The 13,029-nt window shown below is 39.6% G+C and overlaps 1 protein-coding gene and 1 long non-coding RNA gene across 2 annotated transcripts in view; one reads left to right on the top strand and one right to left on the bottom strand.

Annotated features, from left to right (window-relative positions):
- MYZAP (myocardial zonula adherens protein) overlaps positions 1–13,029 on the top strand; it is an 89,440-nt gene that overhangs the window by 68,644 nt on the left and 7,767 nt on the right. Inside the window, exon 12 of the mRNA XM_060618405.3 lies at positions 11,024–11,124. Within this exon, the coding sequence (XP_060474388.2) occupies positions 11,024–11,124 (101 nt within the window). The remainder of the gene's footprint in view (positions 1–11,023; positions 11,125–13,029) is intronic.
- The window catches only part of LOC132669059 (uncharacterized), a 36,896-nt gene continuing 30,260 nt past the window's right edge, over positions 6,394–13,029 (bottom strand). Inside the window, exons 2-3 of the long non-coding RNA XR_009605967.3 lie at positions 12,845–12,953; positions 6,394–7,790 (exon numbers count right to left, since the gene is read on the bottom strand). This is a non-coding gene — a long non-coding RNA (uncharacterized LOC132669059). The remainder of the gene's footprint in view (positions 7,791–12,844; positions 12,954–13,029) is intronic.

Genomic DNA, 13,029 nt, shown 5'->3' with positions numbered 1-13,029 from the left:
TTGGGGGTCTCTAGGAGGTGCTGTGCACGGCTCTGAGTTATCCTTGCCAAAAGGTCAGAAACCTGGGCATTTCACCACTAACTCCCATCCGCCACTGGTTGAGGCCTGCTCCTAGGGGAGCAGGGGGAGCAATTGTGGTCTGTCTTGGCACAGCCACCTAGACTCTGGTGGTTAGAGGAAGCCCCCAGGAAAAGTCACAAGTGCCTGTCAGGAAATGGATATGAGCGGGACCAGCAGTGTCTGCTGTGTATATCCAATAAGCAAGACTTTGAGAGCCCGTTTTCCTTGAGAATTTAAACTGAAGGTAAATTTGTTTGACTCAATTCCCATAAACTATTTAAAATCCACTACAAATGTAGTATGGCTAATTCCTCTTGATTACTTCCTACATCCACTTAAACAGCAGGTAACACACACACACACACACACACACACACACACACACAATAAGTTACACACTTGATCTTAGCCAAAAGGCCGAGAAGCAATAATAAGTTACACAATGATAAGATTTAATAATACATTTATACTTGAACTTATTCTAAAATATATAAATATCTTGGACTTAATTTATTTCTTCATTGTTTGTTTTATATATCTTCCCAGGGCTATTGTTTTAGTTATTTCAGTGTTTTCTTAGAGTTAACGTTGTAATACTTTCCAGACAGGTGCAGGGCTCTTTCAGATCGGAAGGAGACAGAATAGCTTTTCTGAGTAGCTCTAAGGTTAAAGGGTACAGATTCTGGGGTGAGCACACAGGGTGAGGTGACTTCAAGGTGATTCAGAGTCAGGACCCCTTATCATCATGATGTATGGACCTAGTTTTTAGAACTATTAAAAATTTACGTGTTCCTTATTGGTATTTTACCATACTTTGTTGGGCTAGGTAGAGGTTTCACCTCCTAGAAGATGAGAGATTTGAATTGAGAACTTGGTTTCCTCTTTAGGTTGTTTGACTAGTTTATCCTGTTACAAACACACTGTTGTCTTTGGGTTCCTTGCTAATTGTGTGTGACCACTAATGGCACTGATCTCTGCCCCTCTTTCCACCTGGTTGATTACCAAGGCCAAGCAGTCCTTTCGTGGACCCTAAGGTCCTGGGATGACCCAACTTAACAGCCTTTGTTATTAAAAAAAAATGTTTTTTAAATATTTATTTTTGAGAGAGAGCATGAGCAGGCGAGGGGCAGAGAGAGAGAGGGAGACACAGAATCTGAAGCAGGTACCAGGCTCTGAGCTGTCAGCACAGAGCCTGATGCGGGGCTTGAACCCCCAAACCTCGAGGTCATGACCTGAGATGAAGTCGGACGCTTAACCAACTGAGTCAGCCAAGCACGCCCAGTTTCTTTTATTATTTTACCTGATACAGAATTTTTATAAACAAACATTTAATACTCTATAAAAGAAACTACATCGCCTCATATGTTAATGCTTTCTAGTTTTAAAATCATAGCTTATAACATAGCTTATCTTAGTCACCTTTCTTATTAAAACAATCTTTGTGTACACTTGATATTAATCTTTCCTTTGAAAGTGTTGTGAACACAAGGCATTTCTAAGACTCAATATGTTTCCATAATAATAATTTCATTCTCCTTGGCCTTTTTTGATGCCCAGATTGTCACAACTCAGCTAGGGCGAGTTCTCTTACGTTAACTTCTTTGCCCATGTAGCAGGGTTCTTGATGCTTTTGGGTTCATTATTGCTGTCCTCGTTTTTGTCCCGTTTCACAATATGGCATTGGCTTGTCTCCGAGGAGTCCTGGTTCATTTTAGTGGAGAACTATACTGAAAACTACTCGGGCATGAGAACTGGTCATGGCTAAAGCTCTGTGCCTAGTGTTAGGTCAGTTTTAGTAATGACAGAACTGGGGGGAAATGTGTCTTTTTAAGATGATGAAGTCCCACCAACATTTCCAAATTTGTCTAATTATATTGCTTTACAACGCAGGGTTCTGTTGGCCACTAAGAATTTCTATGATGTTCACCTGTTCTAACACCAGTAATTTTTATATCATGCTTTCCATCCCTCTGCTTTAAACCATAATGATGCCAAAGGTGGTGTTTCAGAGACCTTTGAAAAGTTTTGACAGACAAATCTGATAACCTCTTGTATTCCATCTTATTAATAAAGTAGCTACCTTTTATTAAGGGCCTAAACTCAGACTCTGAAGCTAAGCTGCCTGAGTTCAAATCTCCACTCTGCCACTTACCTAGTCATGTAATCTTGGGTGAGTTACTTAACTGTTCTGGGCCTTAGTTTGCTCGTCTGTAAAACAGAGTCTTCTCTTTACCTTGGTATCTTCTCCATAGAGTTGTTACGAGGATTAAATTAACACTAAGTGATGAGAAAAGTACATGGCTCATAGTAAATGCCATATGTGTTTACTATTTCTCCAGCTGTATGGGTCCCAGGGTCTCCTTTCATTTTATGTATTTCCTTCTCCTCCCTGCCTTCTTTTTAAATATTTTTTTTCCTTTTTTAAAAATTTTGAGAAAGTGTGAATGGGGGAGGGGGAGAGAGAGGAGTGAGAGGGAGAGAGAGAGAATCCTGAGCAGGCTCTGCTCTATCAGCGCCGAGACCCACATGGGGCTCAAACCCACAAATTCACGAGATCATGACCTGAGCGGAAGTTGCAGGCTTAACCAACTGAACCACCCAGGGGCCACACCTTTTTTTTTTTTTTTTTAAATAGAGAATGTGGATCATTTTGGTCTCTGAATTCATCGTTCATACTTACTAATGCTTATACTCATTAGATTTTGAACCCCCACCCCCCACCAGATCCCTAAAAGTTTGTTCCATTAACCAATTCAAAATCTCCCCGGTACAAAAATGTCCATTCGTTTTCCCTTTTCTTTTTTTCCCAAGCAATTTTTTTTTATGTGCCTGCCTCTTGAAGAAGGACTATCCCATCCCCTATTTCCGATATAGAAAATGTTATTAAAATAAAATTATAAGCATATGCCTCCATAAGGTCAATAAGCTTTCTGAAACTGAACAGATTCTATTCCATTCTTCTCTGCTGCAAATCCTGAACCTACAGTTAAATTCAAAGGTAAGAGGAAAGGAGTCAAATGAGTTGGTTTTGTCCACCCTGCATTTAATGCGTGTTGTATGGTACATAAACCTCTCGATGTGTCTGTTGTGCATTCCTGGGACTATTAGTAATTTTCCAGCGTAGTAGTGGGGTGGCAGCACCAGGCACCGGGGCTCCACGTCCGCATTTTATTGGACACGCGTTCCTGTTTAGTGCGTGTGCTACACCTCCAGCCGTTCCCTCCCCTGGGCCCGAGGGAGTCGGGGGAGGAGGTGGCTGCCATACGCTTGTGACCTAATTGCCAAAAAATGCCACAAGGTGCTGCACCAGGTCCTTCCTTCCTGGAAGGCACAGCGCCTCTGAGCTGCATTTCCCATCTGAACACAAGGGGGTGGTATTTGAAAGGACAACCCTGGGATCTGGAGGTCCAGCCTGAGAAGCAATCACTTGGGTTAGAGTCTGTGGAACTGAGAGCAGAGGCTTTGTTTGCCTGTACGAGTCCTGGCAGTTTTGTTTTAAGTATTTCTTAATCTGTCCCTCCTTCTCTAACTTCCTCCTCCTGACCCTGTTGAGGCTCCCACCTTCTCTTTTTTTTTTTTCTTGTGTGTTCATTTACGTGAACAAACCACATCTATGTAAAGTGTATGGTGACAGATGGGAACTAGGCTACTTGTGGTGGTCACTTCACAATATATTCAATAGTGAATCATGGGGTGCCTGGGTAGCTCAGTTGGTTAGATCATGAGCTCTCAGTTTGTGGGTTCGAGCCCTGCATTGGGTTCTGTGCTGACAGCTCAGAGCCTGGAGCCTGCTTTGGATTCTGAGTCTCCCTCTCCTCTGCCCTTGCCCCACTTGCTCCCTGTCTCTCTCCTTCTCTCAAAAATAAACATCAAAAAAAATAATGATATCACTGTTGTATACCTGAAACTACTATAATGTGATGTAATACCTAAAAAAATTAACAGATATAATTCAGTGACTTTTGACAGTTGTATGTACCTGTGGAACCCCCACTACAATCTAGATACAAAACATTTCCATCACTTCCCAAAGAGTCCCTGGGTCCCTTTGTGGTCCCTCTCTCCATCACCCCCTACCCCCCGTAGGCAGCCAGTGGTGGTTTTGTGTGTGGGAGGGTCACTTTATCACTTTGTGTCACTGTGGACTTGTCTGCATTTTCTGTAAGAGAAATCATGCAGTACGGACTCTTCTGTGTCAGCATCTCTCTCTCGGCATGATGATTTTCGCTGTACCCATGTTGCATGCACCCGTTTTTACTGCAAAGTGGCATTCCCTTGTATTTATCCGCTCATTTGCTGATGCACATTGGAGTTTCCAGTTGGGGGCTCTTGTGAATGAAGCTGTGATGAGTATTACTGTACAAGTCATGACGTGGATATACGTCTTCACTCCTCTTGGGTAAAGTCCTAATAGCGGAATGGTGATGGAATGTATGGTAGACACAGGTTTAAAAAGAAAACTGTGTGCTTTTTGTGTTCTCAGAAATCTTTGCCTACTACAAGCTCACAGAGATTTTCTCCTGGGATTTTCCCTAAACATTTTATAGTTTTTGCTTTTTAATTTATACCTGTAATCCACTTGAATTCTTGTGTTTGGTGTGAAGTAATAGTATACATACGTATTTTCCCCATGTAGATACCCAGTTACTTCCTTTGAGCATCCTTTTCATTCCTGTTATTGATAATTTGTATGCCACCCTCCCCTACTCTCTCTCTTCTTTGATCAGTCTAGCCTAGGGGGTTCTCAATTTTCTTGACGTTTTCAAAAATTAGAACAGCTTTTGGCTTTGTTGATATGCTCTGTTGCCTATTTTTCCATGATATTGAGTTTTGCTCTGATATTCATTATTCCCTTCCTTCTAATTATTTTGGTGTTACTTTGCTCTTTCTCTAGCTCCTTTGGTGGACATTAGGTCACTGACTTTAGAGCTTTCTTGTTTTTTAAATTTTTTTTTTTTAATTTTTATCTATTTTGAGGGAGAGAGCATGAGCAGGGGAGGGGCAGAGAGAGGGAAAGAGAATCCCAAGCAGGCTCCATGCTATCAGTGCAGAGCCTGATTCAGGGTTGGAACTTATGAACCGTGAGATCCAATGACCTGAGCCAAGGTCAGATGCTTAACTGACTGAGCCACCCAGGCACCCCCAAACTTTCTTCTTTTTTAATATTAGCAACTATCAATGTCCCTGCATGCTCTCTTCAGTAGCACCCCTCGACTTTGCTGTTGTATTTTCATTATCATCCAGTTTGAAATATTTCCTAATTTCTTTTGGGATTCTTCTTTGACCTGTAGGTTACTTGGAAGTGTGTGGTTTAACCTCCAAATATTTCAGGGTTTCTTAGATATCGTATTGTTTTTTATTTCTAATTTGTGTTATAGTTAGTGAACATACTTTGTATGGTCTTACCCATTTTTAAATTTATTGAGTCTTGTTTTATGGCTCAGCATATGATGTCTCTTGGTTTGTGTAAAAAAATAGGTATTCTGTTTTTGTGTTCTATAAATATCAATTAGAATTAGGTTGTTGATTACTATTACTATTGTTTATGTTCTTTCTGATTTTTGTGTAATTGTTCTATCAGTTGCTGACAGAAGGGTGTTAAAATCCATTACTATGGTTTTAGACCAGCTCTTTAATTTTGTTATTTTTTTTACTTCATATATTTTGAAGCTCTCTCATTAGACACACATTTTTTTATTGCTTGTCTTGGTGATGAATTGACCTTTTCATTATTATAAAATGTTTGCCACTGCTTTGTTCATACTGTGTGTCTTGTAGTCTATTTTCCCTGGTATTAATATAGCTATTCCTGACCTCGTAAGTTTACTGTTGGCCTTGTGTGTCTTTCTCCATCCATTTAGTTTTAACTGATCCATGTCTTTGTCTTTAGTGCAGGTCTCCTGTAGACAGCACATAAATATTGCTTTTGTATATATTGTGATAGTCTCTTTTACTGGACTATATAGTTCATTCGCATTTGCTAATTAATATGATTGGATTTAGGCCTATCATTTTATTGTTTTTGTTTATTCCCTCTAGTTTGTTTTTATTTTTTGCTTATTTTTGTTCCCCCTTTGATGATTTCAATATTTAGAATTCCATTTTACTGTATCAGTTGGCATTTTGCTGTATCTCTTTTCTCCAGTATATTAGTGGTTGCTCTGGGTATCATAATATACATCATTAACTGTTCACAATCTACTCAGAGGTAATATTGTACTACTTCGTGTGGAATGTAGAAATCTTGCGATGATATAGGTCCATTTCCCCCTCCCCCTTCTGTTATTATTATAGGTATTCCATCTGCACACATTACAAACCCAAATACACTCATTGTAATTTTTGCTTTAATAGTCTATAATATATACAATATGTATATGTAACATATACAATGTGTAATCTAATGGTATTTTAGAGAAATTAAGAGAAAATCATCTTTTATATTTACTCATATAGTATCTATTTCTGATGTTCTTCATTCCTGAAAATCTGTCTCTCTCTGGTATCATCATCTCTCTTCAGCCTGGAGACCTTTTATTTAGCATTTTGTGTAATGCAGCTCATATAGGGACAAATTCACTTAGTTTTCCTTTTTCTGACAGTAAGCTCTTTATTTGACTTTCATTATTGAATTATAGAGTGTTCCGGGATGAGTTTCTTTTAGCGCTGTCTTCTGGCTTCCATCGTTTTTGATGAGATATCCATGGTAATTCAAATTATTGTTTCCCTATATGTAACAGGATTGCTTTCAAGATTTTTTCCTTATTGGTGGTTTTCACTAGTTTGACTAGGATATACCAATGTGTATTTCTCTCTCAATTTATTGTTTGGGATTTGCTGAGATTCTTGAATTTGTAAATTTATGTCTTTCACCAAATTTTGGAAATTTTGAGCCATTACTTCTTTATTTTTCCTGCTCTAGTTTCTTTATCCTTCCTTCTGTGATTCCAGTTAGGCATTAGAAATTGTACCATACTTCCAGGAAGTTCCATTTATTATCTTCAATCTTTCCTTTATCTTATTCTTATTGAATGATTTGTTAATGTGTCTTCAAGTTCACTGACTCCATCATCTCCATTCTTTTCTTCAGTCTAGTGATTTTCTATTTCTTTGATTTTTTATTACATCAATTAGAAGCATATTTTCTTCGACCTCATTGTGCTCAATAGTTATAATAGCTGTTTTAAAATCCTTGTCTGAAAATTTCAACATCCAAGTCATCTCTGGACTGGCATCTATTGGTTCTCCTTTTTCCTGGGAATGGTCACATTTTCCTGACTCTTCGCATGCTGAGTAATTTTGGATTATAACCTGGACTTTGTAAAGGTTTTGTTGTGGAGACTTTGGATTCTGTTTTATTATTGTTCTGAGCAGCACTAAGGTTTTTGTTTTAGGTAATGAATTTGGTTAGACCCAACTCTACCCTGCCATGCTGTGATGGCTCATATCTCAGTTCAGTTCTTTAAGCTTTGGCTGTAAACCTCTTTGAGTTTGCCCCATACATGCATGGTTCAGGGGTTTGCCGGAGACCTGAGCTGAGTCTATACACAGAATTTAGAGTTTCTGCCTTCAGGACTCTCCTTTTGGCTTCCCCTTTACTCTTGGCAGTCCTGGTTACGCTGGACTCCTTCTGTTTTTTTGTTTGTTTATTTCTACCAGAAAGATGATCTTTCTGTTGAATTTTTAAAGTGTCTGTGTGGTCTCCATGACTGTACTGCTCCTGGGCAAAGCTGCAAACAAAAACAAACTAATGAGTCACAGAGAACCTGTTCTAAGGCTATCACTCCCCTCTATAGCTTGCCTGTCTTTGGTCTCCAAAGACCTTAATAGATGCTTTTTTGTCTTCTGTCCAGAGTTGATTGATAGCTAATTTTTGCAGGACCAACCATTGGTTGAGTGCTCACTGCTCAGTGTTATAAATGCAGTTCTCATTCTCTGAACTAGGAAATTACAGTGGCCTCCTTGACTAATCTTCCTACCTATAGTTTTATTTCCTTCCAGTACAACTTTCACTTGGAGGGCCAGTGGTTGAAATAAAATCTAGGGCTGACTCTGGGCTTACAGAATTGGGTATAAAGTCCTTGTAAAGGTGCATGTAGCCCTTCACAAGCAACTTTTGTTACCTGCATACTTCACTAAGGTGCTTGTTCTTAACCTGGTATGTTCCCCAATTCTGGACCACTCATCCCTTTGTATCTCTTACTCTCTTTCCCTTGTATAACTCCAGGAAATCTTCATGGACAGTTCAGTCCTTTTCCACATCTTGCACTCAACATATTCTCCAAGTCCCCCCTTATAGTCTGTGGATCCCTCTGGCATGGGACTAATGATTTTGTTGTGTTATTTTCTCTTTGGTAGTCTGTATCCTCATAAGACTGAAATCAAGGATTGCAACTCATGCCCTATTTCTTTAACTGCTAACTAGCTCCCCTAACTTTACACACGACATGATACATAGTAGATAACATACATATATATATATATATATATATATATATATATATATATATATAATTTGGCATTAAATTTTAAGAGTATAGGGTTTTCATATCAGCCTTCAGCAGGTATCTGATGTGCACACAGAGTCCTTCTGAAATAGAACAAAGGATTTGTGTCTACCAGTCTGCTATGCACTGTATTCAATGTACCAAAAAGGGTACTAACCTTGTCTTTTATGCCTCCTAACTATGGGTGGTCAACTCAAAATTATGTGAAATTGTCATTATTACTCTATTCTGAGAAAAGAGACAAGGCAGTGGGATTTCTGGAGCTTGTTAATGGGCAAGCCTCTTCTGCCTTGGTCTTTCCTAATGAATGGGAGAGTCCAAATATTGCTGGGGAAGCCGTGTGTGTATGTGTGTGTAGATGTTGTACCTCAGGCAGTAAGCCAGCAGCAACATTTTTCTATCCTGAGCATTAAGTGATAGGTTTGGAGCCCATCCAGCTGTCGTGGCTTGTCAGCTGCTAGCGAATCTGGAATGCATTCTCCCCCTGTACACCATTTCCCACTTTTGTGCAAGGATCCATAGACTAGCAGAGCATGGGTTTGTACCGGAGCGGCTGCTTTGCTCCTCGGAATCAGCCATTTGGAGCAGAAGCTCCTGAGCTGTACCCCACTTTCTTTTGAAACAAATGAGCTTCTTTTTCAAAGGACTTTTCAACTTTCATGTGTTAATCTAGTGTCTTACAGTAGTGCTTTAGATTCAGGTCCAGCTTAAAACAAAAAAAGAAAAGAAAAAAAATTTTTTTCTAATTATGCAAATAACATGCTACTTATAAAAGTATTTATACATTTATTTATTCCATAAGTATTTATTTTGTATTTCTGACATGCCATGTTCTGAGGATATAGATAAGTAGATACGGTATTGCCTAGTGAAAATTTAGTCTAACAGTTGTTGGCAAGGATGTGGAGAAAGGGGAATGCAAACTCATGCAGCCACTGTGGAAAACGGTGTGGAGGGTCCTCAAAAAATTAAAAAATAGGACTACCCTACCATCCAGCAATTGCATTATTAGGTATTTTCCCAAAGAATACAAAAATACTAATTCAAAGGGATATATGCACCCCTATGTTTACTGCAGCATTATCTACAACAGCCAACTTATGGAAGCAGCCCAAGTGTCCATTGATAAATGGATAAAGATGTGGTCTGTGTATACTTATATAATATGTGTGTGTGTTATATATAAATGTGTGTATATACATATAAGTATTTTATATAAATGTGTGTGCATATTATACACACACTTACATGCACACACAATGGAATAGTATTCAGCCATAAAAAGAGTGACATCTTGCCATTTGCAACAACATGGATGGACCTAGAGAGTCTAACGCTAAGTGAAATACGTCAGAGAGACAAATACCATATGATTTCACTCATATTTGGATTTTAAGAAACAACACAAATGAACAAAGGAAAAGAGAGAGAAAGCAAAAACAAACTTAACTATAGAGAACTGATGGTTACTAGAGATGAGGTGGCTGGGAGGATGGTTGCATAAGGTGATGGGGATGAAAAACTATGCCTCTCATCATGAAAAAAAATAATGAAAAAGAATTAACCTATTATGTACAAAGAAAGGAAAATTTAGCATTATGGAGAAATATACAGAAGAACTTAAAAAAAAAAAAATTGAAAGCTCTCAATGCGCAGAGATAATCGTGTTAACCCCGTTCTGGAATTTGCATGTTTGCACTTTAGGTGTCAGGCACCGTCACTTCTACTCTCATTCCAATATCCTCAACCCTCCTGCTCCTTTGTCCTTCATTTCCCCCATGGGGCAAATTTCCAATTCCTGAGCATCTAATCATCAACCTAGGTAATGTCTGGCTCTGGCCTGAAGAAAAACTATTTAGAATGCTAATTTTAATCCCAAGGAGCTTGTTCTACTTTATATGTTTGAGATTCTGAATTTTCCAAACCTAAGAAATACTAATTATTAAGTTATGGAGGTATTTCCCACTAAATTAAATTAATAGACTTACTCATTTTATAGTTTAATAAGGGAGTATTAAAACATGAGCTGTACCTTATTTATAATTGCAAGGAAAGTGGTAAATATCTCAGTGCCATCAATAAGAGACTAGTTAAATAAATAATGTACATCCATACAATGGAATGCTCTGAACCCATTAAAATATCTTGCGGACATAAAAAGAAAACTAATAAACATGGAAAGATAGTCACAACAAATTGCTGAGTGAAAAAGACCCCAAATTTAGCACAGAATAGGGTATTTCGTTTGTTTCCATTTATGCAGAATTGGATCCATATGTATGTACATGCACAGAAAACTATCCGTAAGGATGTGTTTCTTTAATTCCTACTGTGTAAGAGGTGCTCGAAAAATACATTATGACATGTCCATGTCACAGGGGAAAATCAGGTAATACATGCCATGTTTGTGGGGGACAGATTTGCTTTACTAAAAGTACTTTTTTCCTCCTCTCTAGAATAATGAACTACAAAGCAGGTTGGACTATTTAACAGAAACCCAGCCCAAGCCTGAGGTGGAAACCAGAGAGATTGGAGTAGGCTGTGATCTTCTACCCAGGTATTTAGGAATTTCCTATTTTTCTGACTCAGATTCCTCTTTGACTTAGGAAAATACTTTATGGGGCTGTTATTACCAGAATTGCATTCTTTCTATCAAAAATATTTCTGCAACAGTAAATGATCGCTGCTGAGAAGTCTGGCTGGTTTCTGAGGGAGCAGGGGCATTGTGCAGGGCAGAGGCGATAGTGAAGAGAGGCCTGGAGAAGCCACGTCAGAGAAAGATTGGCCCTGTCGTAAGTGCACGCATTTGTTTCTCTATCCATTCATTCATTCACTCAGCAAACATCAGTTGAGTACCTTCTTTGTGCCAGAGGCATAGGGAGAGGAATGAGATTTGGTTCCTGCCCCACATGCGGTCTGGGGAGACAGATATGGAGGCAGACGCTTACGACAGTGCCAGGGGGGCCTGCGAGGGGCTTTGGTAACACAGAGGAGAAGTTCTAAGTCTTGAACAAATGCACCTGTTCCCCAGGGCCGTAACACTGTATTGTCAAGCACTGGCGCAAATAAATGATCTGTTTCAGTCATGACAGACAAACAAGAACGACTGCCTTGTTTGTTAAGTTGCACTTCTGAGCTCGAGGACTGACCTGTTTGTTCTTAAGCTGCTCCACACACCCATGCCTGGGTCTCTCCCTAGTAAGAGGAGAGTCTGTGACCTAGTAACTAACCCACCATCTCTAGGAGCTCAAATCTGTGCTTGGCCCAAAGAGGACATAAAACAAGTTTATAAGCATGTGGCTTGTGACTTAGGTAGCCAAAATCACAAAGTACCTCATATACTGTTTGTGGGAGGGCGTATTTGTGTGTGTTGCATTAGACATTAGCAAGCCAGAAGAATGTAGAATCCTGGAACCTTGAATGGTTACATCTGGTGGGAAACGGCCATGAGCCGATCACCAAGCTGGGATGTAGAATACCTGGGTCTAGTCCCCCTAGCTAGTGGCGGGATACATTCAGGCTGGACTCTCTTTGCTGGGGCCTCAGTTTCCCATTCAGTAAAGTCAGTGGTTTGAGTAGGTGATTGCTCAGATTTAACCAGCACAAGCAGGGAGAAGGGTATGTAAGTAGACTCGAGGTCTCATCAATGTGGGGGACAAAGTACCGGATAAAAATAAAGCCAAAAAGAATGATCATGTCCAGGGCCTCCTTGTGAAATATAAAGTTTGATCATTTCTGTCCTTTTTTTGTTTTTCAAGAATCAAGTGGTTTAGTCCACTTTAATTGCCCACATAATAAATCTTGTTTGGCTAAGACGTGTATAAAACTATGTCTGAAACCAATAAATTGTTTGTTTTCCAATTCCCACATTTTGGCTTAAAACAAGGTTTTCAATTTGTATGCCGAAGGATAGCCTGCAGCAAACTTTTATGGCTAAGTTATGAAACCACAAAGCGGTTTTCATAATGGAAGTGCTGACAGACCCTTAACTTATGGCCATGGTGGACTTGGAAGCCACTTCAGTATCTAAAAGCAGCTTTTCCATAAACGGAACATTTGGTTTCCCCCAGGATCCATCTTAGCACTTTAACTGCGTAGGTCAATCAGCAGAGGAAATGAAAACTACGTATCCGCATTTCCGGAAAGGCAGAGTAAGATTTCATTCGCTTCCTCACAGATATTTATTAAGTGCCTACTATGTGAAAGGTGCCATGCGGGCCTGAGTGGTGAGGAGCTCGGGGTCTTTAGAGAGAATTCAGAGAGTAGCAGTTTCCCACCTGTGCTTGGTGCTGCTGGGCTCTGTGCTGGGGCTCAGGGTCAGGCCTCCGGATGCCTCAGGGGGTGAGAAGGTGAGCAAGGAGCTGGCCTGTGGGGACCCTCCCCCTCCTGGAAAACAAAACAAAACCAAACCTTAGAAACTCAGCTTTTAGTATGTTTTGTGTGTTGGATTCCAAGTGAGATT

This window comes from Panthera onca, chromosome B3, assembly GCF_046562875.1.
Source record: "Panthera onca isolate mPanOnc1 chromosome B3, mPanOnc1 haplotype 2, whole genome shotgun sequence".
Lineage (NCBI taxonomy): Eukaryota > Metazoa > Chordata > Mammalia > Carnivora > Felidae > Panthera > Panthera onca.
This window is presented reverse-complemented; position numbering and strand designations above follow the sequence as displayed.